Source organism: Scatophagus argus, chromosome 10 (assembly GCF_020382885.2).
Source record: "Scatophagus argus isolate fScaArg1 chromosome 10, fScaArg1.pri, whole genome shotgun sequence".
Classification (NCBI taxonomy): Eukaryota; Metazoa; Chordata; class Actinopteri; family Scatophagidae; genus Scatophagus; species Scatophagus argus.
This window is the reverse complement of record NC_058502.1, coordinates 23128596-23144918: the sequence shown is the minus strand read 5'-3', so window position 1 is coordinate 23144918 and position 16323 is coordinate 23128596. Positions and strand designations below refer to the sequence as shown.

At 39.4% G+C, this 16323-nt stretch overlaps 1 protein-coding gene across 4 annotated transcripts in view; it reads left to right on the top strand.

Moving 5' to 3' along the window:
- Nucleotides 1-16323, top strand: part of shtn1 (shootin 1) — a 37460-nt gene that overhangs the window by 19036 nt on the left and 2101 nt on the right. For 3 of the 4 annotated variants that reach the window (XM_046402019.1, XM_046402015.1, XM_046402017.1), the window contains exons 5-14: nt 1336-1507; nt 2712-2809; nt 4744-4825; nt 5056-5150; nt 5270-5416; nt 9533-9686; nt 9915-10029; nt 10613-10695; nt 13142-13245; nt 14946-14999. In XM_046402019.1, coding sequence (XP_046257975.1) covers nt 1336-1507; nt 2712-2809; nt 4744-4825; nt 5056-5150; nt 5270-5416; nt 9533-9686; nt 9915-10029; nt 10613-10695; nt 13142-13245; nt 14946-14999 — 1104 coding nt within the window. The remainder of the gene's footprint in view (nt 1-1335; nt 1508-2711; nt 2810-4743; nt 4826-5055; nt 5151-5269; nt 5417-9532; nt 9687-9914; nt 10030-10612; nt 10696-13141; nt 13246-14945; nt 15000-16323) is intronic. The other variant, XM_046402016.1, reaches the window with a different exon arrangement.

The following is a 16323-nucleotide window of genomic DNA, read 5'->3' as shown; positions in this document are numbered from 1 at the left end:
TTTAAAATTAAATGTTGCTGCTTGTTTTTATCACCTTTGCTATTTAATCACATCCAAGAAATTTTAGTTAGTGGTATAAGACAGAGGTGTAGTGTAGGTGTAGGTGTATTCGTTACTAGCACTGGAGCTCACTTACAACATGTACTAATAGTTAAGTTGTGGCTCGATTCCAAGGAAGTGCACAGCATTTAGGAAACGTGCTGCAAATGCAGAAAACATGAAAACTGAAATGTTTCACTGCTGAACACACTTGGACGCGCTTGTTGCTACAGTTTGCAGATCTACCTGCAGATATGGATCCACTATAAGACTCACCTACATTATACTCCCACAAAATGGTTAGGGTTGGGATAAGATCTCTGAGACTTTGTCTAACCTAGTAAAATGTCATCTGTGAGGTTGACATTGTGCTGCACATCTGCAGAAAATGACCGTGCACCCACTTGACTTCGTTAGCTTCATGAGTCACTAACTGTAGAAACGAAGAAGCGTGTCCAAGCTGCGTTCAGCAACTGGTGTCCTCTGGAAACACCTCTGTTGTGCTTCTGCTTGTTTCTGTATTTGCTTGTATTTTGTATATTTGCGGTTTGTTTCCTAGCATGTGTTGTCAAATCGATGGTGTTTTCTTAATTAGCTCGTTTTCTCTGTTTACATGTGTTTTTTTAATTAGCAGCCATCGTAAGATATAGACTGAAGAAAAAAATATTACCAGCAGCGACAATTTTTAAGGTGGAATGTTTTGTTTTTGTTTTTGTTTTTTTTTTGAAAGTTAATACGTGGTTGACGTTGTGAATCAATCAACACACCTTAAATGTTGCTGTTAAGCTTCAGCGTCACTACACCTGTGGTATTGCAAAAGTGAGCTCGTCTCATGTTGACTCCATGTAATTTAAGATTCGAACTTTAATGGCTTTGACAACAAAGATAATGGTGATGATGAAGAAGAGGAGGACAAAGAAGACACGCAGCACACTGTTGTCACATTCATGGTGTCAAAATGCTGCTGCTGGGTAGAACCACGCAGTATAGACAAGACAGTCAAACATGATACACTGGACATTTTTTTACAGTTTACAGAGGAAACCAGTTTGATTCCAATACATGTTCAGCAAGTGTTTAGAGAGGAGAAAAAGGCCAAGAGAGTAATCAACCAAAGAAACAAACTTAAAAACTGACGATTGCCTAGACAGTGGCCCTGTTATCTGATTTAATTTACTGTTACACTAGATCATGTGCATAGTGCATAACAGCACATGTTAAAATGACTTCATTTTTTTCTATTGAAATTGACATTCACATGTACGTCTCTTTGTTTCTCTCTGCGTCTCGCTGTAGCTGAACCGTCAGAACCGCTCTTTGAAGAGGAAAAGCTTGATGCTGCTGTCTCACCTGAGCCCAGACACCATCACCGAGATCAATCTTGACGATGATGACGAGGAGGAGGCTGAAGACCTACATGCGGTCAGCAAGGACTGCTGCTCCCCCATGTGCCAGACCATCCTCTCAGGTACAGTAACTCCACAGTTTTACTTGTGATGTCCTGTATGACACATATGACACACAGAAAATTAGCATGGCTCAAACCACAGAAACAGCTAAACTATATAGCGGGCAAAAAAACAACTTATTTGTAAACTAATTATCTGTGCATTATATACGCATAAAGTTATGAGCAATTATGTAAAGTATGTTATGCAAGTATTAAACTGTCTAAAGTACAGTACAAGTGAACTACTTTCTGTCTCATCCAGCTGTCACTGGGAAATGTCACGGTCAGTTCTTTTAGTCAACCAGTAATTATACCCTGGGTGATAATGGATTCATACTCCATGATGTTTTTCTCATCATGTTGTTCAAGGCTGTTGGCATTAAACGGGAGAGATAATCATGTCATTTGCAAATGATATATCCTGATGCAGAGGATGATTGAATTCAGAAATAAGTTAACTTGCTCAAAGATTGTGGGCTTATTATGTTGAAAATTCATAATTGTCTAGGCAAAGCTCTTCCTGTCAGGAAACGCTCTATATATTTTCACTTTTACTATATAAAGGTTGATACTGAATATAATCAAAAGCCGTCCGTTTAAAATCTGAGCTGAGCACATCACAGGTGATGTCCAAAAGAAGGTCCTCTCATTGTTAAAACTCTTCATCTGTTCAGACATTTTAAAGCATTTTCATTTAATGGGAGAATTTCATCCATCAGAATACTTGTCCTACTTAACAAAGGGCATTCCATCTCTCTCTAAAAACAATTTTAGATGTCAGCAACCTTTTTCTGCTTCAGTACCCTCCTAAATGTCTCAGTGTGGTCCTGCTGTGAGCTGCTTTCTATTAACAGATTTAATCTCTGTGTAATTTAAAAGATTTCAGAACAGAAGTGTGACTAAGATTTCATGCACACAGAAATATCTACATTTTATACAGTTAACACATTACTGACATTACTTCTTCTAACAATAATTTTCATTTCACAGTATATCCCTACACTTTACATATCACAAAACAAATAAATGAATCTAAAAGCAACAAATCTTTAAACAAATCTTGTACTTCCTCACATTCTGTGAGTATTAGCTTCTAATATTCAGCTCCTGTGATATAACTGATATTTCCTAATCATTACATTAAGGCTGTACAGCAGATTGATATTGCCAACAGTTTACTGTAAAAACTGTTTAACGCTTTTTTTAATTGTATTTGTTTCAGACCTGCAAAGTAATTTGGAGTTAACGCTGAAGGAGAAAACTGAAGCAGTCACCCATCTTGAGGCAGTAAGAGAACAACTGAGGGAAATGAGAGAAGAAGTAAGTTTATGGGATTTGTTTTGCACTGTGCCATTTTTCTAAGGTGTAGTGAGGTTTTTGCATCAGTGAATTAAGCGCTTTTGTGCCATCTCTACGGCTTTAGCTAGCACAATGTGGCTCTGGGTATGCAAGTACTGTCACTGACGGCTCACATCTCAAGCTTGCTGTCAGTTCACGTACGTTAACAAATGCACCAATCTTCCGCAATATTAAAACTACCTGCTTGATATTTTGTAGGTCCCCCTTGTGCTCTGACCTGTCAGGGGAAGGGACACAGGACCTCTGGGGGTATTTTGTGGTCACCAGTATCTGAATGTTGGGTCCTTTGGGTCCTTTGCATTGAGGGCGGGGCCTCCAGGTGGGAGGCTTATTTTGGTGCATCCTGGAGATTCTCGCTCAGGCTGGGATCTGGGGAGTCTACATACCATTGTTGTGGTCCTTTCCACATTCCTGAGCTGTTTTTGAAATGTGACAGGGTACATTGTCTAGCTGGGGGGAGGCTGCTGCTGACGGGAAGAGCTGTTGCCATGTAACAATATCAATAATAATAGTAATAACAATAATAACATTATTATTATTATGATTGCTGTTGTTATTGTTATTATTAAGAAGAATGTAGAAGAAGAATCAACTTTTATTGGCAGTATATATATTTTTACACACACACTGAATTCGTCTTCTGCATTTGACCCATCCTTAGTTGAACACACACATGCAACACCCGGCAAATTACATGCAGTGAAACACACACAGGAGCAGTGGGCAGCATCAAGCACCCGGGGAGCATATTGGGGGGGTTAAGTGCCTTGCTCAAGGGCACATCAGTCGGCTAATGAAGGGGGGGAGCATTTTATCGCATTAATCACATATTATTGTTGTTGTTGTTGTTATTATATGACTAATTGTAGTGGTAACAGATGGTGCAATTCATGTGTGTGACAGAGATCCAGTGTGTCATAGAGAGTCTCCAGGCAGTCTAAGCCTATAGCAGGATCACTGGGGGCCAGCCCATAAGCTTTATCAAAAAGGAAAGTTTTAAGTCTGCTCTTAAACAGAGAGAGTGCATCTGCCTCCCAGACCCAAACCAAAGGTGGTTCCACAAGAGAGGGGCTTGATGACTGAAGGCTCAGGGGAAGACTCTAGGAACCACAAGTAACCCTGCATCCTGGGACTGTAGAGTTCTAGTGAGATAATAGGAAACTATGAGGTCTTTAAGGCCATCAAGGGCTTTGTATGTAATAAGAAGAATTTTATCTATTATCTATAAAAATCTTTTCCAGGGAGCCAGTGTGGGAGAAACGTGATCTCTATACAGGGGTGCATTGCACTTGCATTGAAAAAAACTGACTGCAAATGTTGTAAATTTAGGAGGCTGTTTAAATCGTACATGAAAACAGAAGACAGTCATTCACAAACAAACTGCGTTTTCAGACAACAGCTTTACAAGGTGTGGTAACATCTTTTACACAGTTATGTGTTTAACAAAATGGTGAGCTTTGCCCCGTCCTTGTTTGTGAACGACTGAGCCTTTGGAGGATGTCTCTTTTATACCCAACCGTGTTACTATCACCTGCTACTAGTGAACCTATGTTAAACTCTGGAGTATTCCAAACAGGTGTCTTTTGTGCATTCCACAACTTTCATAGTCTTTTGTTGTTGTTGATGAGTTGATGAGGTGAGTCATTAAATATATTTGTACTGTTTTCATAGCACATGACAAAAAGGATTAGTAAATTATCACCTTCACATTACTCGTGTTTTACACAGTGTCACAGCTTTTTTTGGAGTCTGATTTGTATGTTAAAATCTTCTGTGTCATCTCCATTTTGACATTGCCATTGTAAAAAGAACTCTTAAAACCAACTGTATTTTTATCTTTTTATTTATTTTTTTAATTTATTCTTTCGCTGCTCTGTCCCCTCATGTATATGCAGCTGCTGAAAGAGAAACATGACAACACTGTTTTAACTGCTGAGATCGTGGCTCAAAAGAAGCTCCTTGGGAAATATAACAGAGGTATGAGGGTGTTGCATATGGTTAATCCAGTCTTTATTTTTAGAAACACTGTCACTACTGATTTAAGTTAAAAATGTAAAAATGGATTCTAATGATGAGAATTGTCTTATTTGCTTACATTAATTACAACAGGGTATCACAAGTAATTATTTGTTGATAGTGTGACTAGATGTTGTACTATAACGGTAATTAGCAGCCACTAATGACCTGACGTTTAAATCGTTGTCCAGTGTCTCAGTTTGCTTTGGAGGAATTTGAGGTCTTACAGGACACCTTGAACCTGGAGAGGGACCTGAGGACAGAGGCAGAGAACTTTGCCAGAGTGGTGAGTTCTCATTTTCTGTTCATGATGACTTTCATGAGGCTGTTTTGTTCCTTGTAATAACATGTCCTGAATTGCTTTCATATGAAAAAATATACATATCCTCATGTTCCTTTCTTTAGATGGTGGTTGAGCAAAAACAGCTGAAGAGACAGAGTCACATCTTGATGCAAAGCTCCTCACCTAGTCAAGCTCTACAGGAAGCCCTGAGCGAGGTCGCCAGGCTCACCAAGGATCTCGAGACCCAGAGCCTGGAGTACCAGAACCAGGTCTGTGCACACATTAATTAATGGGCATAACATCATGCATAATTGGGTTTCTTTGATTTTTGATTGCATATTATGGACATGGAGGAGCAAGTAAAGAAATCATAAACACAAGCGTCTGTATGTACAAGCTTTTCAAGCATATGTAAGTTCAGGATAACTATGAGATGTCCACTTTTTTCTCCCCATGAGTAATTTGCAAATATACGTAATTTGGGTGGATTTCTTCAAGGGCTGACCCATATGCTCTAACCATTGTCCAAACAACATGTCCAAATCAGTATTCAAATACTTTTTGCCTCCATTCTGACGGAAGCATTTTTGGGTTGTTAGGAACACCTTGAGGGAATTTTTTAGAGATCAGACTGATCCAATCCAATATTGGTATCATCTGATCAAGACATAACTGACTCATCAGCTGAGGCAAGTGAACTCTGCGTTAGAGCAAGTGAAATGCTTCATTTTGTTGTTGCTGATTGCTCAAGTGAGTAATTAATGTGATGTCAAATCTAAGTCAAAAATAAACCGTGTACTGTACTGCTGAAACTGAGCTTTTCCTGCTGAGATGCATACACAAGTCTGTCTCTCCTCCTCCACCAGTATTAAATAAAACTGGTGAGATGACACAGATGTTGAATATCTCTGGTATGGTGTATGATATCTTACTTTTTTGCCCAGAACATAACCACTGTGCTGTTCAAACAAAGGCTCTGCAATAATTGTATAGAAGCTTTGCAATCCAACCTTGAAGAGAATCAGTGCATCTCAACATTATCTTCAAATGCGATCCACTTGGAATCAAGGATAAACTGCATATTTGGTAGTCAGTGGTCAGATTTTCTGTCCATCACTCAACACCATAACTCAGGAACAGAAGAGCAGATTGTGACTGTATTTTATACTTGGTCAGATACTGAACTGGTGACACTAATCAATGAAACTGTACTCGCTGTGTAGATCTTTGTGCACCAGGTTGAAGATGTGGGTCAAGATACCACATTTAAGAATTTGTAAGCTCTTTGGAGCAACATCCATTTTTGAAGTATTAGCCCACATTACGACATTGCAACTGCTCCTTCAAAAAAGAGATTGAGAAAGAAAACTGAAGAGCTAGAAATGGAACATTTGCTTCAGAGTCCTAAAAACAGCCTCAATTTATAGCCAGTTCTCAAAGTGCAGTTCACTTAAAATCCAAGCTTAAATTTTAGGCAGTGGTGGAGTCAAGCAATTTTTACAGCCCTAACTTGCCAAAATGCCAAGGCACTCACACAGACAGCAGTCACTGCTAAATAAGCACCAAGCTTACAAGAGGCACGGTGGTGCAGTGGTTAGCACTGTCGCCTCACAGCAAGAGGGTTCCAGATTCGAATCCCGGTCTGGGCCCTTCTATGTGGAGTTTGCATGTTCTCCCTGTGCCTGTATGGATTTTCTCCAGGTACTCCGGCTTCCTCCCACAATACCAAAAACATGCACATTAGGTTGATGTGCTACACATTGCCCCTATGGTTTGTGTGGTTGTCTGTCTTTGTGTGTTGGCCCTGCGATTGACTGGCGACCAGTCCAGGGTGAACCCCGCCTCTCGCCCGTAGTCAGCTGGGATAGGCTCCAGCTCCCCCGTGACCCTGACGGATAAGCGGTATAGAAAATGGATGGATGGATAAGGCAATCTGGTGCCGGTATTAAAGTTATCAATTGGCAGAGCTTTTGGGATGGCTATGTGTTACCAAAGTTTGGGCATATATTTAAAAAAATAAACCTCTAATACTTGTGTGAGAGGAAAGTGGTGGGGAATTAGTGAATTTCCCCATTTTGAAAGAACAATTCAAGAACTTCAAGTTGAAAAGCAACTGAAATTTTAGAGTTAATACTACTACTAACGAGTAGTGTTTTTTAAGCTTCTGCAAAAAACTGTTTTCCTCATAAACTTGTCAAAAGTTCAGATCTGCACAAGAAAAAAAAGGTAAAAAAAAAAAAACAAACAAAACAAGGCTTTTGTCTGTGGTGACCATGGCCACCAGTGGATATCCTTGGATATTTTGCTGACCTCAAAACACAAATCACTGAAATGAAGAAATAAAAGAAAGTTCGGGGAAACTCCTCAGAGCATAGTTTAAGTGAAGACTATGCGTTTCACAATGTCTTGATGATTTCTGATTCATTCTGACAGTCTTCTGCTACTCTTTGTGATGTTTTCAATTGGAAACAACTGGGGCGAGTGATATAACTGATCAAAATCAGGCAAGAATTACAAGATCAGATTTGCTACGTAGCTTGCCCTCAATCTATCGTACGGACAGCAAGGCATAGCAGTGGAAACAGTATTGCCAGATCTCATCTCAGTACATACCTTAATATCACCTAACACTAGGAGTGCTACGTATTTACACTATGTTAAACTGCAGCAGTGTGGTTAGTTGTTGGATGTCTACTCTGTGCTGAGTGCTGCATATTTTGGATGTTTTTTCTGATCACCAAGAGTTTGAAAAATGTTCATCTCTGTCATTTTTTTTTTTTTTTTTTTACAAAATGTCCATGCCCAGTGAAGGAAGGACAGGACTGATACCACACATCCTAGATATACAAGTCCTAAACAGTGACCACAATGGAGGAGAACTTACTGTTAATCTCTGAGTATCCATAATAGATTGAATACAACAACTCCACAGACAACTACAACATCAGAATGTAAAATAATGCTTTGGTAGACACAGTACAGAGTGCACTTCATTGTTTCATGCAATTAAGAAGTGTATGTGTGTGTGTGGACATTTATTCTTGTAGTTGTGGGGACAAAAGTCTCATTGTGGTGACCCACCTTACTTATTGGGACAAAATGCAACGTAAATGGTTACCGTAAATATTCGGGTGAAGACTTGCTTTAAGGTTAGTTTGAGGTTAGGGTTAGCTTAAGGTAAAGGTTAGGATTAGGAAAATAATGTTTATTCTTATGGTTAGGTGGTGGTCAAGCCTCCAGGAAATTAGATTAGATTAGATTAGATTCAACTTTATTGTCATTACACATGTATAAGTACAATGCAACGAAACGCAGTTTGGCATCTAACCAGAAGTGCAATAAGGAGTAAGTGCCAGGTATGCAGTATTTACAGTATGTACAGGTGATTTACAGTATGTACAGGTGAATGAATGCAACTCTATTTAATGTCCCCAAAAGTGATGGAAGCATGACTCTGTGTGTGTGTGTGAGAAATGCTTTATAAGGGATTTTAAAATATTGATATACTCAGTTGATATAGAATAATAGAAGCTGATAAGTCTTACTAGGGATGTCTGAAGATATCTTCGCTAACGACTGACTTGTTTAAAGAGACCAGGATCTAGTAGGTAGTATGACAAATCATTTGTTCAGGGATTCATTCACTCTTCACTCATTAGAAACAAACATATTTGTTTATATAGAAGGTAATTATTATGTATGTAACCCATGCCTGTGCTTTACACCTGCATACCTGTAATGCTTCTAATTTATATACATCAAAACAAGAATTATCTGGTTAATTACATAGGAGGAAATAAGTTATTACAGGTCCTGACAGTTAAACCTCGGGGTCGTGACCTGTGAGATTAATATTTAAAACCACCAGCACAGCCTCAAGCTCCCTCCCAACTCCGCTGGCACAGATGGGAACAATTAGAGCTGAGTGGGATCACTGATCTCTCCTTAACTCCGGGGTGGAGGTGAGCCATACTCTTCATTTGAGGAACAATTCCAGCACTGGTTAAGGAACTGGGGCTGGGGGGCAAATGACAGAATGTCAACTGGCAGCTGCCCAGTGCTGTTTATCAGTCATCGGCAGACATCGTAATGCTGCAGCGTTAGACAGAAACGGAAGAGAAAGTTCTCATTGTTTCATTTTACTATTTTGACATTTCTTTAAAAGGTGAAGTTTGTAGGATATGGCCACAATTTTGGTTTAAAACATTAAAAAATGAACTAACGTTATCAGCATAGTGTGAAAAAACAGCAGCGGTGACCCTTGTGTTTTTTTGGCTAAAATGTCACATTTATAGGTCCTCTGTAGGCTCATTTTGTGTTGTTTTTTTGCTCTCAAAAGGGTTATTTAGGCTAGAATAAAAATCTTCTATTTCATACATCCTCAGATGAAGCAGATGGAGGACAGACTGAGGAGCTGTGAGGCTCAGAGGGAGCTGACGGCATTGAGGCGAAAACTGGAGCTTGTGGAGGAGGAGAAAAGGGATTACAGTGACAAATGCTGTAAGGCTGAAGTGGAGGTCAAGGATCTACGGTTTACAGGTGAAGACACAAAAGGACAGGACACACTGTGGGACATTATAGTGTACTCTATAGAGGAAGATCCAGAATTAGCACTGTAGAGGGTGCCCTTTGGTTTCAGGCATGACTATTTGATTCTCTTCATAGCTCTTGTCAGCCTGGAAAACCATAAGTCATTCTTCCTTCCCTTTTCTGTTTCTGGTACTGCTGCTGTGTCTGTACTGTAACTGCATGTGTTTCACTGGCCAGTTGAGGAGCTAAAGAAGAAGCTGCAGGCATTTACCAACCCACCCCCAGCTGCTGCAGCTCCACCTCCACCACCCCCACCGCCACCTCCTCCTCCTCAGACCTCCAACCCGCTCAGGTTTAATCACACACACATCATCAGTTAAGGAAGTCTTTCTCTGTTGCATTTTTGATGGTGTGAAACAATATTTGGATGCACTGGCACATACAATCTAGGTGAAAATAATTAGAAACTGATATTCTCCTTTTAAAGATATCAGAATTTTTTGTAAGCATCCAAAACAGCCAGTCTGACGATGACTATCAAGCCTCACACAGTCTTTATTGCGCTCTTGGCCTTTATTGTACTCTTGGCTTGTAGTTGGCCTTCTTCAGCTGTGTTCGTTCAGTTCTGCATGTCGAATTGGCCCTGAAGGCATTCACTACCTTTCTTATAGTACTTTATAGTATTTTTTTTTTTTTTTTTTTTTTTTTTGCTGTTATTTTATAAAAATAAGAAAAACTTTCAAAATGATGACACTCTGGTGTACATACATAAACAAGAAGATATTGTATAATGATTATAAACTATATATAAAACTGTTCCTGGGAGCCTTGCAAGAATGTTAAGATGATGAACTCTAGTGAGCACCTTTGGGATCCTGTCAGAGCAGTTGCCTAAATGATAATCAGCTGATATCCATATGTGCCTTCCCTTGTAGTTCGCTGTTGTCATTGATCCGAAAGAGAAGAGACATTAGTACTGACATCCCACTGGTGGTCCAGCACTCTGCCGAGACAACAGGTACACACCGCCACAAAATGTGTATGTGCACTACTAAACCTGTTACCAGCATGGCAAATGAATTCTTTCCACTTGTATGGTAGGTGTCCATTTCTTTTTCTAATATAATCTGATGCAGGTCCTTATTGTTCCAAAGTAATGGACCACTATGAATACAATATACACAGTTAAGGCTTCAGCACAAGTGGTTTAAAAGTTTAGTTTAATATTTTTTTTATAATCTTACAGTATAGTGTGAGATATTTCTTTATATCTGGAGCATTTTTAAAAATATATAATACATTGGAATGCACCTGACCATTTAAGGAAACTACTATTAGCTATTTCCAACACATGATAGTTGTTTTTTTTTCAGTTTTTAGTATTCCACCATGGATGTAATAACCATATAAGTTGTGAATTGGAAATTGTTGCATGAGTAGGGGGACGGTGACAGTGAAGTAACTGCTGCACGAATGTCCATATTGTGGAGGTCATACTCAACATTCAGGCATTAAGGGTATCTATCTCTTCTTTCTGTGTGATGTATGTTCATTTTGTAGCTTTTATGCATATCAGTGTAGGAGAACTGGTCTGAATCCCGTTTTTGCCTTTCAGATTTCATCACTTTTCACCTTTTCCTTTGCAAATCTAAGTAACTTTTGTGTAGCAGTACAAATGTTGTAGCAAGTGATCCATGGGACATTTAAACTCAAATCTCCACCATTGGCCTATTTGGTCAATATGTTAAATTCTTCCATTTGTGCAAACAAAAGGGAAGCCTTGACTTGCTGGAGCAGGTAGGACATTCATGATGACTGAACAGGCCATACTGTGTCCTCATTTTGTTAAATAGTTTTTGAATATATGAGGCCTGAATTGGGCACTACACACAGGGTATTTGTTGGAATTACATACAGGGCTGAATAGGTGTTGCCCAAGGATCTTTGACTCTGACACCTGAATAATGGTCTCTTTCTGAGCTCTTTGGAGGAAATCACTTTCACACGAAAATGACATTTTAAAGACATCTCACTGACAATAGTTCCATTGTGTATGCCATTGAATGTTCTGTGTTAGAAAATTAAATATTCACATTCTTTGCCAGGCTGTATTATTGCAGAATTTCATTTTTTGTTGCCATCTTTGTGAAATTACAGAACTTTTCAATTCACGCAGAATATTTGCATGAATATTTGCTGATCGGTGTCTTTACGCAGTCGAAATTCATTACAGAATAATTTTAGTAACCTCAAAAAGGCTCTGACACTCTAGAGGTGTACCTTTTAATACTACCAAATAAGCAGCCGCACACATTATTCATTGTTTCATGACTAAACCAAAATTCAAATTAAACAGGATTCACACTAATCCTGTTCAGTCAGTATTTATGGCATACTGAAGAGGAAAAACATTTCCTCCAACAAAAATGTCACTGATTGATGTTGCACTTTCAAGAGTGCACACTCTTGGTGTAACACATTTATTTCTGTAAGAAACATGAAAATACAGTTACAATCAGGAGCTCTCTGAAGCAGGTATAACCTTCATGTACTGACTGCTACTTCTGCGCTAATGACGTCAGCTCATATACACTACAATAACAAATAACAATGGCTATAACAATACTCTCCTTGACCATATGTGAGAACATCCATCCATTTTCTATACCGCTTATCCGTCAGATATGTGAGAACACATGTGAGTAATGCTTGGTGTGAGAGAGTGTGTGTGTTTGTGTGTTAGCCCTGTGATTGACTGGCGACCAGTCCAGGGTGAACCCCGCCTCTCGCCTGTAGTCAGTTGGGATAGGCTCCAGCTCCCCCGTGACCCTGACGGATAAGCGGTATAGAAAATGGATGGAACTAACTTTATCTAACTTAACTTGTTTTTAACCCAAAATCAGTTGTTGTATTTATTTCAACATATGCTCTTAGGAACGATAATAAAAATAAAAACAAACCCCTGCTATCAAAACACCATGAAATGGTTGAAGGAACAACTCGGGCAAATGCTATGTCTCTTAATGTCTCAGTTACGAACTAAGTCTCTACGGAAACATTCTACTGTTGTCTTTTTCCAGAATGTTGATTACATGTTGATTAGTCATGCTCATCATGTAAAGACAGCTGCTCCTGCGCTACTGGCATCAACTACTGATTCCCTGTCTAGTGTAGTGCTTAGAGTGCCCTCTACTGAAAAAGCTGAACTGAGCAGGAATGAACGTGTATTGTGATACGGTAGTAAAGGCAAATCACACAGTAGTTTCTTGGCTTTTCAAAATTTACAGGTCTGTATTTCTCTGTCCTTTTAAACACACATCCAATTTAAACTTATCAGGGTTTCCTGGGCAGACTTCCATTTAGTGTCAGTAAAGCCACTAAATGCAACAGAAAAAAAAGACAACGTGAGCTGTTAGGATGGTGATGAGATTTTTTGTCCTTCTTGCCTTGTCTGTCACTTCCAGAGGTGGACATCAAGCAGCAGGCAGTGGAGGAAATGATGCAAAGGATCAAGAAAGGTGTTCAACTTCGACCTGTTGGCCAGTCACCCAATAGAACCATGAGAAAGGTAACTTAAATGGTGAAGGACCTAATATGCTGATATAGAATTTTCTCAAATAAAGCTGAATATGTATGAACTATACTCTAGAATGAATGTAGTTCTGTTTATTAAATGTGTTTTACTTGATTGACAAGTTAACGTTACAGCAAAGCAATAAATACAATAAATATTGTAGTTCAGCAGCAAAATATGAAACTATATTCCAACTACTTTAATTGAGCTATAAGAAGTCCTGTGAGACCATGCCATTTACTCAAACAGTAATGTCTGAACACTTCTTGTTTTAAAGCCTTTTCAGTTTATTGCAAACCTTTTTGTGCAGTGACTCTGTTAAAGTTCCAGTAACAGTGAAAGTAAGGTGCCAACAGCAAAAGACAAAAGCAAACAGATAAATAACGCTGCAAATGAGGTAACAACTGAAAATACAATGTGCAAACCCAGATAAATATCTCTATCACTATTTTACTAATTTGTTGGAGGTACCGAGCCTTTGGAACAGGGTCCAGCTTGTCTCAATACGGTCCATTTCCTGTCTCTTTTGTACGGTCCATTTTTTCATGGTGTGTCTCTTTTGCAAGCAAAACTTTTGCCTGCAAAAATGGCGACCAAGCCCTACACGAGGCACACTCTGTTGGACTCAGACACAGGCTAAATATTTAATACAAATCATTTGTAACAACCCCAATGATTATTGCAACAGTTTGGGGAAGACCCTTTTCTATTCCAGCATACTGTGCCCCAGTGCACAAAGCAAAGTCCATAAAGACATGGTTTCATGGGTACGACGTGGGAGAACTTCATTGGCCCATTGAATACCTTTGGGAAGACCTTTTTGTCCAACATCAGTGCCTGACCTTATAAATGCTGTGCTGCATGAATTGACAAAAATTTCCACAGAAACACTCCAAAATCCTGTGGAGTGGAAGCTGTTATAGCTGCAAAGCTGTCTATGTATTTAGAATACAATGTCATTAAAGTCCCTGGTCCAGTGGCCCAATACTTACATATTGCACATATGTCTTTCAATCAGCACATACTACTGTGAACCTTTATGTTGTATTTCGTTCGCTGTTTGCTTGAACTAAACAGAAGCATGAGTTTGTGAGACAAGTTAGTTGAAAACTCCAGTCCAAACTCCCAGTGAATACTAAACGCTAAAGACAGAGAAAGAACACAAAAATGTTATTAAAGGAAGTGCTTGTGTGTCATTGTGACAGAAAATGTGTTGTCTTTTATGTTGAAATCACCAAATGAAACCACTGGATGCAGACGTTCAGTGTTCTCTGGCCTAAATTAGTTCTTTACATTGTTGAGCATGTATTGTTCGGTGCTCTTAAATCCATCAGTGTGTGGGATTATCTAGGAGCTGCTTGTTTTGATAAAACATGACATATGACCAAGACATCTTTTAGTCTGTGTATTCCTCCACCACAACAACTCAGCCAAATTAGGTAGCATTAGGACCTGCTCTACAAGGTAATTATGAGTAATGAGGATGGGAAAATTGACATGACTCAGAATGATTGTGTGTTTACACATTTGCTTCTTCTAGAAAGTATACATCCTCATGCTTGCCTACAGTGTCTCGTCTCCGTGGTACGAGGTGCAGTTTGGTCTCTAAGTGCTGAATGAGGAAAAATAAGTATAATGTGTCAGACTGCTGTTTATTTACCAAACCTGTGTTTTTCCTCCTATTTTCCTTTTAGCAGATGGAGACGCTGCCCTCTAATTCTGCTTTTCAAGAACTTAAAGGAATCATGGTAATGGGACTTTAAAACAATTAAGTGTCCTTAAAAGCCATATTTTACTGATTGAACTTTCGGTGTTTGTACAAGGGGAGCGACTTTGTTTTCGGCACTGTACTTTAAAATGTCCTCACACCACACTTTAATGTAGAAATATAATAAAATTCAACAAAAGATGGAACTGTAGTAAGATATTTTAGAAAAGAGAAAGTACTACTGCATACAGCAGAGTATAAGGGCCAATATAAGCTAACCCAGTTACAGTTGTAGTAATGCAACTCTAAAACTAATATTAATTCTAAATATACACTCTAAAAATAGTGTCAAATGTAGTTAATAACTATTACATATAAATGTCACAAAAATGAATACAGCGTTTAGTGTGACAACAGCTAGCTTTCTCTCAGCACCCTCTACGTTGACTGGCTTGAATCTGTGAAACCAGTAATGCTGGACTGGACTGAGGTATAAAGAAAATAGGCTACTGATGATTTTAGCCCACAAACACCATATTATTGTAAGCATCAAGACTTTAGGCCCTGTTGTGTCTGAGGTGTGATGGTCGGATGAGGTCAGAGCCTCAGATACTGACAGTAAAGATACTGCTGGTTCCACCTACGCAGTGTGGATTGTGGTTATTCTGGGTATAACAGGTGACGAGCAGCAGCATCTGTGATGTAATGAGGTCGATCCAACATCGCAGAGTGAAGCGAGTTTTTTTTTGTTTTCCCGCACATGTGGAACTTTAAAGGCATATAAACACACAATTCAAAGCGCTGACCACACATCAACAGGTCAACGGCAGTGAAAGAGAGAGGAAGAGCGAGAAAACGGTGGTCAGGTGAGCCAGGCAGTGGAAGAAGTGTGTCCTGCCTGTGTGTAGCTCACGCACAAACATGCACCTCTTCATTACAGACGGAGATAAATGTAATTTTTTTTCATTTAAATTACTTTATTAATCCCAAGCTGGGAAATTACTTCTCTGCATTTAACCCATCACTGACTGAAACACACACACACACATGCAACATGCAGTGAAACACACAGGAGCAGTGGGTTGCATCAAGTGCCTGGGGAGCATATTGGGGGTTAAGTGCCTTGCTCAAGGGCACATCAGCCGGCTGATGGGGGGTGGGGACATTATCACTCCACCACACCCCACACTGCCCGTCCAGTGGGGGAATCGAACCAGCAACCTTCCGATCACAAGCCGCTTCTCCAACCCCACGACTGCCCTTCTTTAAGTCCCAGTCGCTGTTATTGTCTTGAGGCTGAACAATCGAGGTCAACTGACAGTAATACTGATATTTAATGGCAGGAAAAAAGCTGACTGGCTCTT